We start from the raw sequence: 21,040 nt of genomic DNA on the forward strand, positions 1-21,040 counted from the left end.
GTTTGCCCTGCCAGGTGACCCCGAGAAAGTGCAGGGCCTGTAGCCTGGTTGCCTGTGGGGGAGGGGGAGGCTCTGCTGCCAGGAGAGAGGCAGGGAACAGGCAGAACTGGGGTGATGAGACCCAGGTGCAGAACAGCACGACTGACGGCCAGGCTGCTCCTCAGCCGGGTACAAGCTCAGCCACTCATTCAGCCACTCCCGTTCATTCAGCTCATCTCTGAGCACTCCCCTATCTCTGGCAGGCAGTGAGCACACATTTCATGTCTTCCCTGGAGCATCCTTGCAAGATTTTTGACCACATAGTACAGATGAGGAAACCAGTACTGAGAGGCAAAAAGAGCTGCCCAAGTTCACAAAAAAGGCGGTTTCATGTCCAGTCCCGTCCTTGTTTTCTATAGGTCTCCATCACCTTCAGTAGAGCTCCCTACGACTGAAGAGGACCTTGAGGTCATCATGATCCACTCCCTGTTGTCCTTTTTGGCTTCACCCTTGTTTATTTATTTTTCTTGGAGGGGGTTGTTGAGACAGGCTCTCACCCTGTAGTTCAGGCTGACCTCAGACTCACGGCGATCCTCCTGCCTCAGCCGCCTGAATGCTGGGATTACAGGTGTGCACCACATGCCTGGCTTGGATTCACCTTTGAACTCAAAGATTCACCTCTGTGGGCTGCCAGTAGTGGCTTCTGTGTGCTGGTCTGGCCTCTGGCTCTCTGCACAATTGGACCCTGCAAGGTCCTTGCCTCCTCTTGCGTGGCAGGCCATGTCCTACACAGCCCAGCTATCTCTTATTCCTTATGCTCTGTGGATGCTCAGAGGGGGTCTCTCAGAGTTGCTGAGTTCTTTTGGGTCTCCACCAAAGATGAGTCAGCCTTGGAGACCAGAGGTATTCCTCATGTACTTCCATGTCCCCAGCATCCAGCTAAGCCTCCATGTGTTTCCACAGGCACTGAATGAATGAGACAAGGAACACTGTGGGCTTTCCACTCCTAGCTGTGGGATTTCCACTTCTAGCTTCAGTTTGTTCTCCAAACATTTCTCAGGCACCTCCTCCATGCCAGGCCTGGTGCCAGCCCCGGGATAACGACAACTCAAGCCTCGCTTCTGTGGTTTACGCTGCACTTGCACTGCACAAGTCAGAGCCGCTCTGCCACGCAGGCATTTGTGTTTATGTCCATTTTCTGCTTGTGGAAACTGAGGCCCAGTGAGGGTGAGCAAAAGTTGTGGTGGAACCAAATTAGAATTCAGGCCTCGGGCTGGAGAGATGGCTCAGTGGTCTAAAGCACCTACTTAGAACAAGCTTAGCAAAGCATCAGGGACCACGGTTCGATCCCCCAGCACCACATGCCAGCCAGCCCCGCCCCCTGGTGGGCTGAGCTGGCCACACACACACACCACTCTCTCTCTCTCTCTCTCTCTCTCTCTCTCTCTCTCTCTCTCTCTCTAATAACTAAATAAAAAAAAAAAAAAAAAAAAAAGAATTCAGGCCTCTTCACTCCAGAGTCCAAAAACAAAGCAGAGAAATATACATGGACATTTGGAAACTATGGGACAAAAAGAAGGCAAATCTCAAGCCAAATGTCATCAGAGCCTTTTGCTTCAGGATAAATCTCACTAGCCATTTGGGTATCTTTCTGCTTGCTCAGGTTGAGCCTATGGGTATGAGGTCACACAGATACAAGTGGCACTGTCACTGTAGGAAACAAGGCTATAGAAAACCACAATTTGAGAAGAGCTTAATGCAGCCCCAAACCTCAGGAAGCTCCTTTTAGGCTGGGAGGGAGACAGAAGCAAACAGATGTGACTGCATTTGAATCTCCCAAAAGCAGACCCAAGATGGGCACTTAACACAGGTAGTATTTGGGAGGGTTCCCAGCAAGCGGGAGGAAAGGGTACAGAGCATGACAGGAGAGGGAGAGACAGCCATTAAATGTGCATTAGTAAGCAGGTGACTGCTGCAGGCCACTGAATTCCACCCTGCTGGATGTCTTTTTTTTTTTGGTATAGGGTCTCACTACACAGCTTGGACTCATACTGATCCTCTTGTTTTCAGTACACACACCCCAGGCCCCAGTGCTGGGATTACAGTTGCACGCCACCATGCTGGGTCTTGGTGACCAGCTCAGTGCACCTGGGGTCAGGTCCAGTGCAGCATGTGGTGCTGGGGATCGAACCCTAGTCCCTATGCTTGCCCAAGCAGGTGCTTAGGCCACTGAGTTATCTCACCAGCCCTTCTGCTGGGTGTCTTCGGAGGAACAGTGGCAAAGACCCACAAACTGCCTCCCCAAAGTTGAGGAAGCTGAGCATTGCTTTCTTCTCTGATTCTAAGGTTATCCTGAAGACATTCACTCCCTACATTTCCAAGCCATTCTGTGCTTAGGCTGGGCCAGTGCATGCAACTTCAGGAAACACCATCAGGCAAAAAGTGGGGTGATCTGGTGGGCACCTGAGGGGGCCAGCACTTGAAAGCCATCCACATGGCTGCATCTGGGATCAGATACTGGCAGCTAGAGGGTCTGCTCCACACTGTTGGATACATGACATGTCTTTATTTTTTTATTTTTTTATTTTTTGCAGAACCAGGGATTGAACTCAGGCCCTTGCACTTGCCAGGAAAGCGCTGATTCCACTGAGCCATCTCCCCGGCCCCGACATGTCTTTAGTATCATAAAATATCTTGAGGATTAAAAATTGGGAATTGAGGCATGAAACAGAGGTCAGTCGGCCAAGATTTCCTCTGGGTAAGTGATTCTGGAGTTTAACTCTGTGTGTGTGTGTGTGTGTGTGTGCTACTGGGGATCAAACTCAGGACCTTGCACTTGTCAGGCAGGTTCTTATGCCACTGAACTGTATCCCCAGCCCTGGAGTTTAACTTGAAAGGTGAATACGCAGTAGGGGAAGAGGCATTCCCAGTAAAGGCTCAAGTGTGAAATAGCATGTTTTGGGGAGAAACTGCAGAGTCCGTGCCTGAGTCTTAAGATTAGACCAGGACTGAGTCGGGAGCAGGTACAAAAGCTGAATGGTGATGTGCTTTGAATAATAAGCCAAAGAGTCTGAACTTTATCCTCGGATGCTAGGGAGCCAGTGCAGGGTTCTGAGCAAGGGAGGGACACAGTCAGATTTATGCATGGAAGAAGTAGGAGCCTGAGGAGGAAGTTCCCTGCATAGGCCAGGACACCCCATAAGCCTACTCCCCTTTTGGTCCCCGAGGGGCTGGCCCTGCCTATCCAGATATGTGACCAAGTTGGAGAATGATAATGGGGCTGCTCATTTCCCAGATTCATCTTGACCAACCTGGACATTGTCTGGCTTGGTACAAATTAAATCTCATTATTATCTATAATAGTTGCTACCTGGCTTTGGTCATTACTAGAGCTGGTGATTATCAAGGGCTGGATGTTACCTCCACTAGGAAACTTTTGGGATTGAGCCAGTCATTCCGTCCTCTTCCAGGCTAATTCCTGAAGCCCACTGCTCTGGCAGCAGCCTGGTCTGAGCTGGTTTGATGGCAGGAGGGAGGGAGATGATAGGAAACCCAGTGTGCCATGGGCTCTTCCTTACCATACTGGCTGTCTCCTGACCTCTCGGCTGGGTCAGGCAAATGTGCCCAAGTCCCACAATCTTTGCACCTACTCCATTCAGGGCCCTGATCGTGCTGTTCACAAAGTGGTGTTGGTATTCATTGACCGTTTCCCAAATAAACCACACTTGTATTCCACTTTCTCCCTATCTCCCTTTGACTTTCTTTTCCTGTGATTCCCCCTCACCTTTCTGTTTTTTTTTTCTTTTCAAAGTTTTATTGATAAACATATAGCAATGAGACAGTTTCAAATCAAATCGAAAGTACAGTTTCAACTCACCTTTCTGTTTTTAAATTATGGAAGACAGATACATCCAAATGAGCTACAGAGTCCTTGTTCCACGACATGCTCTCAGCACTGGCCCACGTGCGGCCCAATGTATATGATGAAGCATAGTAAAAAAAACCCCACACCATAGTATTGTATGTGCACCTGCGAGTCTCTGCCCATGCACCAACTACAGCAAGACCAGTATCTGACATCTCCTCTGTGTTGTCCCCCTCCCCAGCTCTACTAAGGCTCATTAAGATTCTGAGTTTTGATTTTATCCTACCCTAATCTCTTTATTTTTAGTTTTATCCCATGTGTGAATACCTACACAATATGTTGGGTTTTACATGTGTATTGATTTTATGTTAAAAGGTACCATATTGTTTATAATCTTTTGTGTAACTTAGTGCAGTTCTGATGAGAATTCGTCTGCATCACGATCCCACCATTGTGAAGGCTGTGTGTGAGCATACCATTATTTATTTGCTTACTTAGTTTCCCATTAACTGGTAGTCCGATTGTTTTCAGGTATTCTGCTGTTCCAAACAGTGCTGCTGCAACTATTCTTATGCATTTCTCCTAATGCTCTGCAAACTACAGTCCAGGGAACAGCCATCCTGGCATCCCCAGAAGCTCATTAGAAAAGAATGCAGAATCTTGGGCTGTCTTCACCCGGCTGCACAGGAATCTGCACTTTCACATCTCTCCCTTAGGTGGTTGTAAAACCTTGCTGACCACGTCCCACATTTGCTCAGGTAATGCCTCCCTCTGCCTGACTTTTAAAAAGCTTTATTACAGTATTTATTTCCTGTTCACAAAAAATTCATAGAGAATAGCAGAGCCGACATCCAAGCATCCACCACCACCCAGGTTAAGAAATACACAATTTGCCCCTATTCCATTCCTCCCGTCTCCATCGGGGTCACAACTCTCCTGAGTTTGCTATTGATCACTCCCATGGGGGTTCTTACACTTGCATTATATATGTGTGTCTCCCTAAATCACACAGAGTGTGCACTACCTGTTTTTCAAACTTTACACTAGCCAACCCACTGTGTTTTCTGTGTGCAAGTTGCCTTTTTCATCCAACAATACCTACTTTTTTATTTTTAAAAAACTGTACTGGAGCATGAAATTCAAACAAAGAATACACAAATCACAATCATATGACTGAATTTTCACAAACTAAATCAACTGTGATTTTGAGATGTGTTCTCATGGGTGCACATGGCTTGCATCGGCCTGTTCTGAAGATCATGAAGTGGAGACAGTTCGCCATTGTCTGAATTCACTGTTTATCTGGGCTGCAGATGATGACATTTAAGCTGTGTCCAGCCTTTCACTGTTACAAATGGCCCTGCTATGAACATCCGAGTGCCTGCCTCCAGGGCCCCTCCTCTGGAGGGAAGGCCTGCTCATCTTCGCCAGGACCTCACAGTGCAGGACTCCCAGCTCAGAGGCGAAGGACTTACCCACCTGCTCCTCACTGCCCATACCCTGCCCAAACCCACAGCCCTCGCTCTGCCTTCCTCTTCCTGGGCTCCGAATTCACCACTCCTTCCAGACGTGGCCACAACCCCACCTCTGCCGGGAAGCCCTCTTGAGCAGCAGCAGTCCTCTGTGTATCTCACAACTGTCAGAGCCCAAGAGACACCAACCCCGTGCAGACTCTGGGGAGAGGAGTGTATGTTCTTGAGAAGGAGCATGGGTGGGCCAGTAGAGAGTGTGAGAAGCTGATTGCTCTGGGTCTTGATGGGTGAGTAGGAGTTTGTCAGGTAGAGCAGTGGGAGGGCACTGCAGGCATAGGCAAGGCAGAGGCTAGGCACTGGAACAGTGGTTTCTGGGATGAGGATGTGGGCAGGCAGTGGATGAGATGGAAATGGGTTGTGAGGAGCCTTGACTGCAGCCATTAATGCAGTTCTGACTTCTTCGTGCTGTGTGGGAGCAGGAGAGTAGGCACGGGCAGCTGACACCTACTGAGTGCCAGGCACAGCAAAGAGCTTTTTTACGTCCGTTATCTCTTCCGCTCTTCGGCTCTTCAGCTCCTGTTAGAGATACTCAGGTTGTTCTCATTCTCCAAGTGTGGACATTGGGCTCAGAGAGTACTTTGTGATCAGGGCGGCAGGGGCCAGGGCTGGTACCTGGCCCAGGTCTACCTGACTCTAGCTAGGGACTTTTTAACTCCTGTGCTTCCTAAGGCAAGAACCACCTAGAAGAGGGCTCCACAGGAAGGGGTCACCGGGAGTGGGTACCCATTCTCAGAAGCAGGAACCCCAAGAAGGAGGGGGCCTCATGACTCCCGCGGTGCGACCCGGACCAGCCTCTTCCACCCTGAGCCTTGGTTTCCCTCCTCCACAGTGCAGAGTGCAGCGACAGTAGCACAGGTTCCTGCCCACGGGCTCCACCGCGTGTGGTTCAAGTTCCCACCCCACCGTGGCCCGCACTGTGTGACCCTGTTCTAGTAATCTACCTACCCTCTCTGGACCCCAGGCTACAGATGTCCAAGCGCGTTTCTGGTCGAGACCGAGCGTTGGCAGCTGGGGGAACCCTCCCCTTCTCCCCGGGTTGCGGGAGCATGGGTGGGGGTGGGGTGTCCAGAACCTGCTCTCCCCTGGCAGCCCCGGGGCCGCGGCCGGATCCGTGCCTGGTTTTGGGCGCAGCCGCGTGGCCCCCTCCCCCGCGCGCATCTCCCCGCCCCCCGCCCCCTCCCCGCCGCGCTCGGGGAGCCGGGGCCGCGCGGCTCCTCCTTCCGCAGCCGCATCTGGGGCGCCGCGCCGGCCGGAGGAGAGGCATGGGGCACCCGCGGACCGGGGCCGGGACCGGGGCCTAGGCGGGCGGACCTGCGAGCGGACCCGGGCGGCAACGGCGGCGCAGCGCAGGGCCGAGCGGGCCGGAGGCGGCCGAGGAGCCGGGCGCAGGTGAGGACGCGGGGGTGGCGCGCGATGGCCCCGACCCCCTTCCCGGGACTGGCGCGCCCCGTCCTTCTGCAAGACCCCCGAATCCGGGTCTCTCCCCGACAGACCTCCGTGAGCCGGGGGCGGCGCTGGCGCAGAAAAAGCCCCCTCCCCCTGCTGGTTGCTTGCGCTGAGCCTCGGTCCGAGGGGCAGCTGTTCGGCAGGGAAGCCCCCTGCTCGGGGTGGGATCGTCCCATCCAGGTCTCCCCCGACCCTCAAACCGGGGGGACAATGTTGGGGCCTGGAATCGTCAGTCCAGGGCCGGATCCCCGTTCTGGCTCTTTTTCCCGCGGACTTCCCGGTATCACCCGGCTGTCAAAGCGGAGAAGCCCCTCCTCAGGCCTGCCGGCCATCCGCAGGGCGGCGTGGGCATCGGGCAGACCCTCCCCTGCCGGCCGGCCGCGGAGCTCGGGAGAGCGAGGCTCTGCCCAGCTCCGCGCCGGGGCTCTTTCAGCCCAGCTGTCTCGGATCCCGCCTCGGTTGTCCGGGAGCTGTCCCGGCGGCTCCCCTCTTCCCGAGCTCTTTCCTTGGACCTAGCATCTGGGGTGGGGGACCCCTTTCCGCTGCATAGCGCCCCCTCCCTTTTGCTTGTCCGGGAGGGGCCGGGCTGACCCGGGCACCTGGACTGGGGGGGCACTCACATGGCTACTGGAGGCCCCCACGTGCGGCGCCCCACAGTAAAAGGGGTTCGCGTTCAGAGCGAGTGGGAATGGACCAGGTGGCTGCGGAGGCCAGCTGGGTCCAGATGTTCCGGGCCTGCTAGGAGGGGATATTTGCTACCTGAACGTGTGATGGCCCCTGGCCTCTTTGGGCCGATTCTGCCGCCCCCGATCCTCCTCCAAGCCTCTGTCCCTCCGTCTCTGTCCCTTCTCCCGTTCTTCCACGCTGCCTGTGTTGCAGAGGGAGGCTGTCACAGACTGTTGATATTGTGGGGGGAAATGAAACGGGGGAGGGGTTGTGGGTTGGTGAAGGCCAGTTGTGTGTGGGGGTGCTTTGAGAATGGGAAGTCCTAATGCTAAAGGACAGTGCTGATGGGGGAAGGGTTCCCAGCACCCCCACCTACCTGGAAAGGGGGTCTGCAGGCCCCAACTCCAAGCGGAAGTGGACTGTCCCTCCACCTCTGCCTTCACTTGTACAAGGGAGCTGTGTTTCCTGTCAGGCTGGCAAGAGGTTGTACAAGACCACCTCCTCCTCTCTGTTGGAGGAGCCCAGTAGAATTCTGTTCCTTCTTTGGTGACCACCTTACCTTTCCCTTCTCTATTAGAGAAACTGTAGACTGCTTGGGCCCTGGGTGTCTGGAGGGACCTGAGCCAGACTCTGGTGGGCAGAAGGACTGGGTAGAACCACAGCGCTGGTACCCCAGATGATTGGTGACTGCACTATTGGGAGCCACCAGCAGGCCCCAGAACTGTCCCTCAGCGGCCACTCAGCAGCTCTTGGATATCCTGGCTGTGCATGTGGGGCAGGTGTATGTGCATTTGCCTGTGCTGTGGCAGAAGTGGACTAGGGCTCCTTGGAGCTGGGAAATGGCAGCTAAACTTCTGGAAGTGTGCCTGCGTGGGGCCATGGTGCCCTTCTTAGCTGCCAGGCCAGACCGTACTGGGTGCTAGGGATGGTGGGCAGGGCCCGGCCTGAAGAGAAAAAGTGTGGCAGAAGGGCCTGACAGCTGAGTTATGTGGGACCAAGGGAAGCATTCAGCTGGTACCAGCCTTGAGATGGAGCCGCAGGTCTGAGGGCTGTGCTCGGGGCATGCAGCCGCCTTGCAGCTGAGTTGGTGTTTTTGAAGGCAATCTGTGCAGCACTTGGGAACTAAGCTTGCAACGTGTGTTTTGGAGCTTTTAGAGGACTCAGTGACGTATCTTGTGTATCAGGGCACCTATTGGCGTCTCATTAGATTTCTTGTGCAGTTTATGGTCTGCTGGTTTCATAAATGCCAGACTGTTGATGTGTGGAGAAATGGTGTCCAAGGTACTTTCTGTGACAGAGAGCAGGTGGTCTCTGTACTTCCATACATCTGTGAGTGATGGGGATTCATTTATTCATTCATGCATTCTTTCTTTCATTCAACAAAGCATTAAAGTAGCATTCTCTGCCATCTAAACATTTCCATGTAAGCATTCTGAAGTATAAACTAACAAAAATCTTGAATTCAGGTATAATTTTTTAGAAAGCTTGTAGTTGGTACTCAGTAAATGTGCACAGCTCCAGCCTCCTTCCCACAACCATCTCTAGTATCTAGCTGCATTTTGCTACTCACCTCTTCCTTCTTTGACTGATCTCCCAGCCCTACTTTTAGGTCATGCTGAGTTCAACTTCAGACTATTTCAGAAGAAAGCCTTCCTTCATGCCCAGGCCCAGGTGTCTCCACAGCCCTGAGGGCTCTGCTTGTACTACCCCAGTAACATGCTTTTCTTAGATGAGTCTTGGTACAATTGACATGAGAAGGACAGGGTTCCATCCTTATGCTGCTGCCCTGGCACTGAGGAGAGGTCTTGCCTTGCATGGGCACTGGGTCCATTTGTTCTGTTAGAAGGGGGGATGAGCACAAGGTGAGCCATTCTGAGTGGAGGGCTGGGCAACAGGCATCCCCTGTAGTTGGCCAGGCCCAGTCACCACATGAACTGTGCCTGTCAGTTCCTGCTTCTACCTGGCCAGGATCTGAGGGAGTTACAGGCCATCCATCGGCCTCTAAAGTGCCAGCAGGACTGTGAGGCCTCAGAGTCTCTGCAAGAGAGTGAGGGGCACAGCAGGCTGTGCATCCCTGGGGCACGTCTGTGCCTTTCTGGGCAAGCGGTTGCTTTTATATCAAGTCCCTTGCTCACATCATCCCCCATTAACCTTTACTCACCAGGCTGCTTGTTTGTCCTCTCCACTGCTCAGTCTTCCATTCCTTCTTTGGGCCAAGAGTATTTCCTGGCCCACTCATTGCCAGCCCTGTGCCGGGTTTGGGGACACAGAATTAAACTGGTGAGGACCTTGTCTGTAAACTATGGCCATTCTGCCAGGCCCTTCCTAGTGATAGGGAGTAGTGCTGTCCATATGCCAGAAGAACCTTCTGAAGGTCAGACACTTGGCTTGGGTTTGGAAGACTGGGGATGTGGGTAGAGGGAGAGTGGGGAGAGAGGCCTGCTGATTGAGGCCTAAAGACGAGAAGGCAGCTGTGTGGTCTGGGGAATGCAGGAGGTGTGTGGCCCTCAGGGGGAGGTAGCCCAGGGATGGTCACCACAGGTGGCTGGACACAAAGGTGGGCAGCATGCAGTCTTGGCTGGGTAGCCACTATGTACCAGGACTCTGTCACTGACTTGCTCTGTATTTTGAGTGAAGTGTGTTCTCTCTTTGGGCTCCCAGCCTTGGACCTGGTGATCTCAGAGGTTCTTTCCACTTTCCCCTGTTTGAGTCTCCAATCCTCATGGTCCAGAAAGGGAAGTCTCAGCACTCTGCTTCTTTGGGCATCCTTGGGGCTGTCACAGGATGAGGCTTGATTTGTTCTGGTGGCTTTGGTAGGCAGTAGGTGTCCTACCCAGGACTGGGACTCCCAGGGGCCTGGTGAGGCTCAGCAGTTCTTTCTAACAGGTGATCCTATCCTTTAAGGGTTGAAGGTGTCAAGGAACATCCACTATGCACACTCTTCAGGGTCAAGGAACACCCACTACGCACACTCTCTCTGGGCACCTTTTGAGAATGGCCATCACTGATGTGTAGGACCAATGCCAGGCCTACTCCTCACTTCATCAGACTGTTGTGGGGCCTTTGAGACTCCTAACACTCAGTTTCTTCTCTCAAGGCCTGTGGGAGAGGGGGTCACCTATTTTCTTTCCACTTCTGCTGTGCACTCTCCTGAGACTACCAGGGCCACTATACAGTTTTCAGAATCCATTTAATCCTTACCTTTCCTAGCAATCCCCTGGGTTAGGAATGAAAAAAGGACATTATCTCCCTTTGACAAATGAGGAAACTAAGGCTCAGAGAGCTCGGGTGGCTGCCCAGGACCCAGAGCCTAGGAGCCCCAATCACTGGTCCTGGGGGTGGCCATCCTGTCAGACCCTCTCCCTTGCTGATGGCACATGATTTCCTGAGCCAAGGAGTGGGGCCCAGGATCCTTCTGTGCTGGGTTTCGCAATGCCGCCTCCTCCCCGCTGAGCTGAGCTGTCTGACGTGGCCTTTTCAAAAACCCAAAATGAATGGAAGCACATTTTGTTTGGAGAATTTTGCTACACCCCTCACCAGGGCTGGTTGCAAAACCAGGCTTGGGGGATCCCTGCTGATGTTGATGATAATATTAATAATAATAATAATAATAATAATAATAATGGTATCACTGGCTAACACTTTTTAAGAATCCAACCATTCAACAGAGTATTACTGACCATCTCCCAGGGCCGTGCATGGTGCTAAGCCCTTTACTACTGAGAACTGAGCACAAAACTTCTCTCTACCTTTGGCTTCAGTACCCATCATACCCTATTTGTTAGCCCCATTTTTGTAGATAAGGAAATGGGCACAGAGAGGTTCAGTAAGCCATTTAAGGCTACACAGCTAAGAAAGCAGTGGCACCAGGATTGGGATCCAAGTCCATAAGAGTTTAGCGTCTGTTCCTAGCCCCTATGTTCTGAGGATTCTGAAAATCCCATTTGTTGACTAGCAAGTGCTGGGAGAGGGGGTGGGCAGTGGGTGTCAGGCTGGTATCAGACCCAGTTCCTGGCTGTGGGGAGCCAGGGCGAATACAGTGGAGGCAGAGCACAGCCTGGTCTGAGTAAGCGACCTCAACTCGAGCCACCATGCACACAGCCCTATGTGAGTGTGAGGGCCATAGTTATGAGGCATGGGTGTTGGTGAGCACTCCGCTCCTCAGTGGCACACCATTCTGGTAAGTGGGCCCATGTCTCAGGCTTCCTGGGGATGCTGTGGGGAGGTGACATGGTGAGAAGAAATGACCAAGCCTGGCAGCCTGCTAGGGAGAGAAGACAGAATGTCTAGCTCCTGGAACTATTCAGTAGAGTGCAGCAGGCCCCCCAGGGCCAGTCATAGGGGTAACTGGTGCTGAGAAGACAACACTGTTTGTATCCCTCCTCGGTGTGAGGAGGCCTTCACTGCCTCTAGGTGTCTGCTTCACAGACGCTAGAGCGATCTGTGTTGCACAAGAGGGCATCTTGAGGAAGCACATGATGGGGGTGTGCTCTGTGCTTGGTGGTGTTCACCAGGGCATGCATCCTGGCCTAGACATGGAGCGCGGGCCTACAGAGGCCCTATTGGAGCATCTGCTGTGTACCCAGCTCTGCACTGGGCCCCAAACAGGGAATCTGTGTACCTTGGTGCTAGGGCTAGGGGTCAGGTATTGTTCTACAAGGACAAGTAAGCCCTCAGTGACAGAGAGAGGTGGGTTCCAGGGGTTTTTTCTTTGTGTTTGTCAGGAGTTGGGTGCTGGGCACTTGAGGAATTACACTAGGAATATTGAACTGGTTTTCTGCTTGCATTCTTTGAGGTCCTAAACCTCTCTGGCTTTGTAGTCTCCATCTCTGGGTCTCCAGGTGTGAACTAATCTGAGCTTCCCTCTGGAGGTGTCAAGGAGCCCTCACTGTTCTCACCCCCAACTGCTGCCTGACTTCCCCACTGCCCTCTGTCCCCCAGCAGCCCCTGCTGGGGGGAAGGGGAGCGTCTTTCCTTCAACCTGCTGTGGATGAGATCTTGAGCACAGCTTGCAAATGGGGATCTGGGCTTGCTGAAGACAAGGGAAAGGTTCTTCCCACCACCCCCAGCCGCCTGCCTGCCTGCCTGCCTGCCTCTCTCCTGGCTGCCACGAAGCCCTGCATCGTTGCTTCAGCTCTGCCGCATCTACTCGGGTGGTAGGAGCTGGGGCCCCTGGCCTGGCTGTCTGCCTGTATGAGCATTGTCTGCTGAGGGCTGGGCTCTGCGATTCTGCAGCTGGCCAGGCAGGTGGGGGTGGTTGCTGCTGGGGGCCCAGGCCTGTAGCGCAGTTCTGCCACCTGTGCTTTCTATGTGTGTAGCCACAGTTACGGGAGTGAAGTGCTGTGATCATCCTCATTTTACATTTGAGGAAACTAAGGCTATGTAGCTGGCCAATGGGTGGTGGAGCTAGGATCTGAACCCAGGTGTGTGTGCTTTGGGCATCCAGTGAAAGGGAGGCCCCAGGTAGGAGGCCATCTAGATGACTGTTGCCTGCTGTGTCTTCTCTGGGTCTTGGTTTCCCCATCTGTGTATCAGGAGTTGAGAACATGTGTAGCTGCCCCACCCATATCTGGGCCCCACATGGTGCTGCTGGGATTTTCTGGCCTTCTCCCTGCCAACTTGCAGCTCCTGTCCTCAAAGCAGAGGTGTGGCAGCAGGCAAGGAGGTGTCAGCATCTCTCGCCTCCTTCAAAGACCTGCCACCACTGAGTGTGAAGGATTCCTGGAGGACCGGGTGTGAGGCCTTCCAGGGACAGCATGGATGTACAGAAGCAGGATGGCTGTGGGCAGTCAGGGCAGAGCCAGCCACCCCTGCCAGCATGTGTATCTGACCACCTCTGGGAGAGTGCAGCTGTAGACTAGGAAGTAGCCGCCTCCAGCTCCTCCCCACCCTGTGTGTGTATGTTTGTGTGTAGTGCAACGTAAGGGAAAATGTGTGGGCATATGAGGTTGTGTGTGGTATATGTGAGTCCGCTGCATGTGTATGATGTGTGTGGGGGTCTTGAGGGACATATGTGGTGTGTGACACTGCTCCCATTCAGGCTAAGCATTTTATATAGGATCAGATCCCCAAAACATTAACACATGGATAATGTGGACGTGGTCACCCCTAGGGACTTACCTTTCCCAGCTCCCTTTCTTCTTCCAAGTATTCAGTCAGCAAACACATGTCAAGTGCCTGCACTGTGCTCAGAGCAGATGCTGAGCACACACAGTGAACAAGTTCCCATGCCTGCCCTGTGGAGCCCGTGAGCCTCTGGGGAGGGCCACAGCCATTACATAACCTCCCAGATGACTATAAACTCCTGTCAGTGACAGACGCTGTTACCCGAAGAACTGTAAGACCTTAGCTGGTCCTCAGGGTCAAGGGGCTGCCCCGGGTGGTGACCTGGGGCTAAGACCTGAGTGGGGGGAAGGCACTTGCTGGGCGTGACAGCTGGTGCAAAGCCTGGGATAGGAGTGGGGAGTTTGAGGACCTGAAGGGTTCAAGTCTAGAAAAGGCAAAGAGTTCTGTGTGGGGCAGACTCAACCAGGCCCCCCTGGTCTTGTGAGGCCACAGGGTAGACTGCTGACAGCTGAGGAAACTGAAGCTCAGAAAGGTGAAGCAGCCTGCCCAGGTGGGATGGGAAATGTGGCCACATGGGAATTAGAACCCCAAGGAGCTTGCCCTGCATGAAACTAGCTGAGGCCTGGGCCATCATGGAGTCTAAGTCATCTGAGCAGCTTTCCTGAGGTTCTGAAGGAAGTTGTAGTGGAGCTTGACTTCCCCCTTGCCACCTCCCAGCCTCTCCTGCCTTTGTACTGCTCCTTGAAAGAAACCAGGTAACCACAGAAGGCTCCAGAGCAGGGCAGACTCACCGTGCTCTCCTGTCCAGCCACTCCCAGGCCTTCCCAGCACTAGCATGGGTCCTTGGCTGCCTGCCTACTTGTCAAGGCCCAGGCCAGGGCTGGCCAGCCTCACTGACCCCAGTCTGCTACCTCCCTCTGCTGATGTCAGCCAGAGAAGAAGCAAAGGCAGTGGGCAGTCAGGAAAGTATGGATGGGGGTAACCATGGCCTACCATTCCTGAGGTGGCCAGGAACCACTGGGGGCTGGGTTTGATAAACAGAGGCCAGTGGGAGGCAGTCTCCTGTCTGAAAACCTTGGGTAGGTCTGGGGGTTGAGTGAAAAAGCAGAAACTGGGCTCTTCCTGCCCATCTAGCCCATCTGCTCATCTGCCCATCTCTTCTCAAACACCGCAGACCTCTGGTCAGATACCTTCAGCCTCATACCCAGTTGCCTGCTCTCATGTCCTCTCACAGGCAGAGTGATGATTCAAGGGAGCACACTGGCTGCTTCCACCTGTCTGTGGCCCAGAGCCCTCAGTGAGGGAGCCAGTGCTCTGTCACTTGCCTCTGTGTCTCTGTACCTCTTCACCTGTTCCCATCATGCCTGCACTGCAGGTCCACAGGGACCACAGAGGCCTCCAAGCCTCTGCCTCTGTGTGTGTGTGTGGTGTTAAGAGATCAAACCCAAGGGCCTTGCACATACTAGATAAGTTCTACCTCCAAGCTACATCCCCAGCCTTTTTATTGGTGTTTTACTTTTTTATTCTGAGACAAGGTCTTGCTAAGTTGCTTGGGATGGCCTTGGACTTGCAGTCTTCCTGCATCAGCCTCTCAAGTAGCTGGAATTACAGGCATGCACTGCTGCACCCAGCATCCAGCCCCTGCCTAGAAGACTCTTCCTCAGAGTCTTTGGTGGTTTACTTTCACTCCTATTAGAACTCAAGGCTGGGCTTAGCCCTTCCCTTCTAGGAACCCTGCCTACTCCTATGTGAGTCTCCACATCCCCCAGAAAACTGGACTGTGAGGGTCTACTGCCAGCCAGGGTTCCTCCAGGTCAGGGACCGTGTCCAATGTCAGCAGTGCTCATGCCGGCTTTGCACATAGTAGGTGTGCAGTCAGAGTGGCATTGAGGCACTTTGGCATTGTGGGGAGCCTGAGGCTGGTGGGCTTCCCTCTGATGACTGGCAGAGCCACTAAGACTCTTTTCAACCTGAGAAAAGTTGAACAGTTTGAAAATCTGTTTCCAGGAAAGGGGTACATTTTTTGTTCTTGATGCCTCCATACCTTGGAGATCAATTTATTCCTGCAGTCTAGTGCAGCTGACTGAGACAAACACCTACTAGGTACCAAGGAGTATTCTAGGCATGAGGAATAGTCATTGTCTAAATATGAAAGGAAGCCACAAGTGGTGACTGACGCACACCTGTAATCCCAGCACTGAGGAGGCTGAGGCAAGAGGATCCTGAATTCAGGTCCAGCCTGAGCAACTTAGTGACACTCTGTCTCAAATAAAAAAAATAAAGAAGAGCTCAGGATGTAGCTCAGTGCGAAGTCTCCAATACTTACTCCATCACAGACACATGCACGCACACATGCACACACACACACGCATGTGTGCATGCACACACAATGATGGAGGGAGCACTTGTAGCTCAGCGCTGGCACATAGTAGGCTCAGTGGGTCAGATCTGCTTCTGTGTTGTCCACAGTCACAAGGAGCAGCACCCAGGGATGGTGAGGTTGGTAGCAGTGCTCCTCCGTGCAGAGCAAGGACCCTGCAAGAAGCACAGGTCTGTCATACCTTCAGGAAATAGCTCCTGCCTCTTGGGTTTCTCTTCCCCCCATTTTCAGGCTTGCTGTCTTCATTAGTTGTCTATTCCTGTGGAACAAACAGCCCCCAGAGTCGGTGGCTTAAAGCAGTAACATTTATTCTCTCCTCATGCACAGTGTACCTCCAGGAGGGACTTTAAAGGAAGCCAGTGTGGAATCCTCGTGGCCAGCTTAGAATGAGTTGGACTCTTTCTAGGTGGCATCAGCTGTCTCTCCAGTGGCAGGAAGGGCAACGAGGCAAAGAAAGGAAGAGTCACATTCCGAGATCATCCAGCCACAGCTGGCGAGGCTAATTTGAACTCAGCCCGCCTACCTCAGAACCCAGCACTGTCCCACCTGGGGTGTGACAGAGGAGGGCAGGAGGTTGCCAGCTAGGCAGGTCTTTATGCCTGTTAAAATGAACTGTTCACAGCCAAGAGTGTTTATGTCCAGCTGTTTTAATGAACAGGATTTTTAAAAATTTTGTTTATAATTGAAAGAGCAAAGCTGAATGGAAAGGTGATATCTCTCTCAGTCCTAAGGACACTGGGAGGCCATAGGCTGGGCCTCCCTGGGGTGGCTACCTGCAAGCTTATCCAGTCTTAGGAAGAGAGTTGATTTTGAGGAATGGTGTGAGTTTGAAGCCACCTTTTCTCATGAGCTGAGTGACCTTGAGAGGACACAGAAATACCACTTAGCCTCAGTTTCTCCTGTCCCTCAAGGGCTGACAGTGTCACTGCCTGCCTTGGAGGCCTGGTTTGAGAGTAAATGTGGCCATGCATGTTAAAATACCTAGAACAGGGCCTGGCCTGTAATAGTGCTTAAGAGATGGCAACTGATATTGTTGGACTCTCATGACCTGCCACCACCGGCTGTGCAACGCTTGGGTGCCACAACCCAGCCCCTAGTCCAGATCAACACCCAGTCAGGGGGCCTGAGCCTCCCTGGGAAACCAAGAACAAGGAGCAAGCTCTGTGTATATAGCCCTGGCATGCAGAGATGAGCTTGTCCTCAGTTTACAAATGGAGAAACTGAGGCTCGGATGTGATTTGCCTGAGGGCCTTGAGGGTGGAGATGGGTCTGAATCCGGGGCTTGTTGACTTTGAATCCATACACCATGAAGCCCTATGCCAGCATAAGAGCCTTGAGAGAACTTCAGGAAGCTGAAGAGAATTCTTGGAAACACCAGGATCCCTAAGAGGCCTGGGAGCCAGGATGTTTGGACCTCGCTGACCCCTAGGCCTCTGTGGGACCCTGCTGGAGTAGCTTCCTTCTCTGTGCCCTGCCTCTGTGTTCCCACCTCCAGGCCCACCCCTGTGTCCCCTCCCTCTTCCACTGGCCTGGTTTGTTCTTGGCCCACATTCCAGCAACAGTATCTGGGTGGGAGGTCAGGCAGGAGGGGCCCTGCTTGGAAGGACCCAGCTAGGACAGCCCTGATCCTCAGCATTGGGTAGAGTGTCCCCCTGCCTAGGAAAGGGGGCTGTGGGCTGTTGGTGGGTGCCCTAGTTCTCCCAGTACTATAGGCCTGTTTTATGCCCACCCCACCCCCCAGCATTGGGGAGCAGATATATTTAGAAAACCTGGTCTGTTCTGTACAGATTCTGCGTCAAGTATACTTGTCAGGGCTATGAGCAGGGCTGTGAGCAGCCACGCCCGCTACCTAAAGTTGTAGCCTCCTGAGCCCTTGCCAGGTTGCCTAGGACCTCCAGGGGTTCTTGGCTGTGTGAGAGGACACTAATAAGACAGGTGGCAGGGTGGGGGACAGCCCTCATCTTACTGAGCCTTGGCAAATGCGTCTCCCTCCACACTCTCCCTGTCCCATAAGGCCACATTTCTTTGACCCTTTACATCCAAATCATAACCAAACTCGATCACTTGCTCTGACTGCCTCCCACCTCTTCTAAACTCCTTAGGGCTCCTCTGCCCCTCCTCAGCATGTGGAGAGCCTTTCTCACTCTCATAGTCACTTGGCACATGAGGATCTGTGCCTGCTGCAGGCCACGCTTTTGCTGGATACTGGGCACATGGAAATGGGGGCCTTCAAGGGAGCCACTTGATGGCCCAGAGAGGATGACGTCAGGACACCTGTTGTGAGAGCATGAAGCCCTAGGGTAAGGGGCACCCATGCTGGGTTGACAATAAGGGCCAGTCTCTTGGAGAAGGGAGTGGTCCAAGCTGAGAGCTGTGGGTTAAATTAGAGTGAGGCAACACCTGGAGACAGGGTCACCATTCCTGGCAGAGGGAACAGCATGTGCAAAGGCCTAGGGTTAAAGGAGACCCTGGCTGAGTGCACAGTGCAGAGCAGGAAAGAGGCAGGAACTGGGTCTCGCAGAGCTGCCAATGCCAGGCTGAAGGCCTTGCCTGGGGACTAGGAGCTATGGGCAAGTTTTCAGCGTGGCTGTGTCCAAGCAGGTACATACATGACTTGGTGGCTGGTGATTGGCCCCACACCGCTGCTCCCAAGGCCACCCAGGTTCCCACCTAGATGCGCTGGGCCTGGCTGGGTGGGAGTCAGAAACATCTCACATGTGCTCAGTGCTTGGTGAGGCAGCTCTCCCCTCATCTGTGCCTGCCCGAGTCAAGGACAGCTCAGCGCTTGGAAGTTGGGTGACCTCCTCCCTCCTGTTTATTAATACCTTGCCCAGTAGGGCGGTAGGCAGAGCCAGGAGAGTGTGGGCAGGCAGGGGGAGGAGGGCTGTGGACCCAGGTTCCCCAGACAAGTGAAACACTGAGGCCTTGGAAACTCATACCTACCTCGTGGAACAATGTCCAGCAGGGGTGTAAAGTGTGACATTAATTCCCTCTTGTGCCTACATACTGATGTCAGCCTTCTAAATGCCTCTCCACGTCAGTCTGCCCTGGCAGGTGCATTCATTCATTCACAAGTGTCTCATGAGGGTCCACTCTGTGTGAGGCCCTGCGGTGGGCAGAAAACACAGCTCTGAGTGACATGGACATATGTGGACCTCAAGAACTCAAAAGCAGACAAGCTGGGGATAAAGCTCAGTGGTACAGTGTCTGCCTGGCAAGGTCATGAGTTTGATTCCTGGTACAAAACAAATAAACCAAAAAAAAAAAAAAAAAAAAAAAAAACAGTGATAAGGCCCATAGGAGAAGAAATTAAGGACCCACAGTGGAAGTCATGAAGTTTTCCTGGCGGAGGTGATGCTTCAGTGAAATCTGAGGATGATGGAAAAGTACCCTACGAAGAGGAGGAGAAGCAAGCATCCCTGGCTCAGGAAACCACAAATGCACAGCTATAGAGTAACAGAGGCCGTGTTTTCAGGGAAGAGAGAGAGAGACCCTGTAGTGAGCCTGGAATGTCGGGGTGAGGAGGAAGAGCATCAGAGCGTGGCAGGAACCAGACTGCATGGTGCCTTGCGGGCTGTGGTTGTGGTTTTGGATTTACATAAGGGTGTGGCTGTGGTGCCAGAAGGCCTGGATTCTAATCCAGCCGTGCTACTTATTAGCTGGTTAACTCCAAGCACAATCCCCAAATCTTCAGTGCCTTGGACTCGTCATCTGTCAGGTCATCTCCCTACTTCATAAGGTGGTGCGGTTGAATGATAGGTAGGATAAAGTACCTGAGATGAAGTACCTGGCATACAGCAGCTGCCCGCAAGTGACAGCCTGGATGACTGTGAAGTCATCTGCGGATGGAGTGCAGCTGTGTGGATGATTTTGCATAAATAAGGTCATATTAGTCCTGCTTGTTTGCAGCCACTTTCACCCTGATACTGACCATCTTTCTGAGTCAGTGAGTCAGGAGAATTAAATTATATTTCAGATGTGTGAATTGAGGTGTAACGTATGTACTGTGGCATATACTCATCTTAAGTGTTTGGCCCGTCCTGATGTAACCACCACTCTGATCCGCTGTAGAATCTTCCTGGCTTTCCCACAGGGCTTAGTCCTGCCTCTTCCAGTTCATCCCCCACCTCTACCCCCAGAGGCAACCGGTATCCCTATTTCTGAAGCCATAGCTCAGCTTTCTTTATCTTTCTGGACCTTCATATATGAAATCATGCAGAATGCTCCCTTTTTGTGTCTTGCTTCTTCTGCTCAACGTTTTGTCAGTGAGGTTTATCACTATTGTGTGGCTGGAGAATTCATTCCTTTGAATTGCTGCCCGGTATTCCACAGAGTGACTATTTCATACTCTATTCTGTTGTGGCTTTTTGTTTCTGTCTTTTTGAGACAGGGTTTCACTGCAGTTCAGGCTGGCATTGAACTCACTTTGTAGCCCACGCTGGCCTCAAATTCGCAGAGATCCTCCTGCCTTAGGCTCCTGAGTGTTGGGGCCTGCTCCTTTCTATTGGTGATAGACATCTGGAGTACTTCCAGCTTTGGACTATTTGTATAACACTCCTTTGAAGTTTCTTATAGATGTCTTTTAGGACACTTGCAGTGTTATTTCTGGTGGGTATGTATCCCAGAGGAGAGTTTCCAGGTCACAGACAATGAGTATGTTCAGCTTTACTGGATACCATTAAATAGTCTTCCTGAGTGGTTGCACCAGTTTTCATTCCCACTGGTCGCTGGTCGAGTGTGAGAGTTCTCGGGGCTCCACATCTTCCAGGTCATTCCTTACAGCTACCAAGCCTACTCTGTGTCCAGACCACCTCAAACCGGGTCCCGAGTTCTGGACATTTAAGTTGTTCCGATGTTTACATGATTTGAGGAATTATAAAAGAAAGTAATACAACTCTTGTTGCACAGGTCCTGCTTTACCTTGGTCTTAACCATCCAGTAGAAAAGTATGAAGATGATATATAGGAAGTAAAGCCATGTTGTTATGTTGAGCTGTGGGGGACTCAGGTCAATAATTTCTGACATTGCCAGTTAAACAGAAAACCCAATGCTATTATGGGCTTCTGTACTCTTTTAGAATATTTTGCTGAGTTTACACACCTATAA

The 21,040-nt window shown here is 52.6% G+C and overlaps 1 protein-coding gene across 1 annotated transcript in view; it reads left to right on the top strand.

Moving 5' to 3' along the window:
• Aar2 (AAR2 splicing factor homolog) overlaps positions 1–6,769 on the top strand; it is a 75,259-nt gene extending 68,490 nt beyond the window's left edge. Inside the window, exons 4-5 of the mRNA XM_004630990.2 lie at positions 5,488–5,603; positions 6,466–6,769. Of these exons, the coding sequence (XP_004631047.1) occupies positions 5,488–5,603; positions 6,466–6,769 (420 nt within the window). The remainder of the gene's footprint in view (positions 1–5,487; positions 5,604–6,465) is intronic.
• The last annotated feature ends 14,271 nt before the right edge of the window (positions 6,770–21,040 follow it).

The sequence above is a fragment of the Octodon degus genome, unplaced genomic scaffold, assembly GCF_000260255.1.
Source record: "Octodon degus isolate 3935 unplaced genomic scaffold, OctDeg1.0 scaffold00037, whole genome shotgun sequence".
Lineage (NCBI taxonomy): Eukaryota > Metazoa > Chordata > Mammalia > Rodentia > Octodontidae > Octodon > Octodon degus.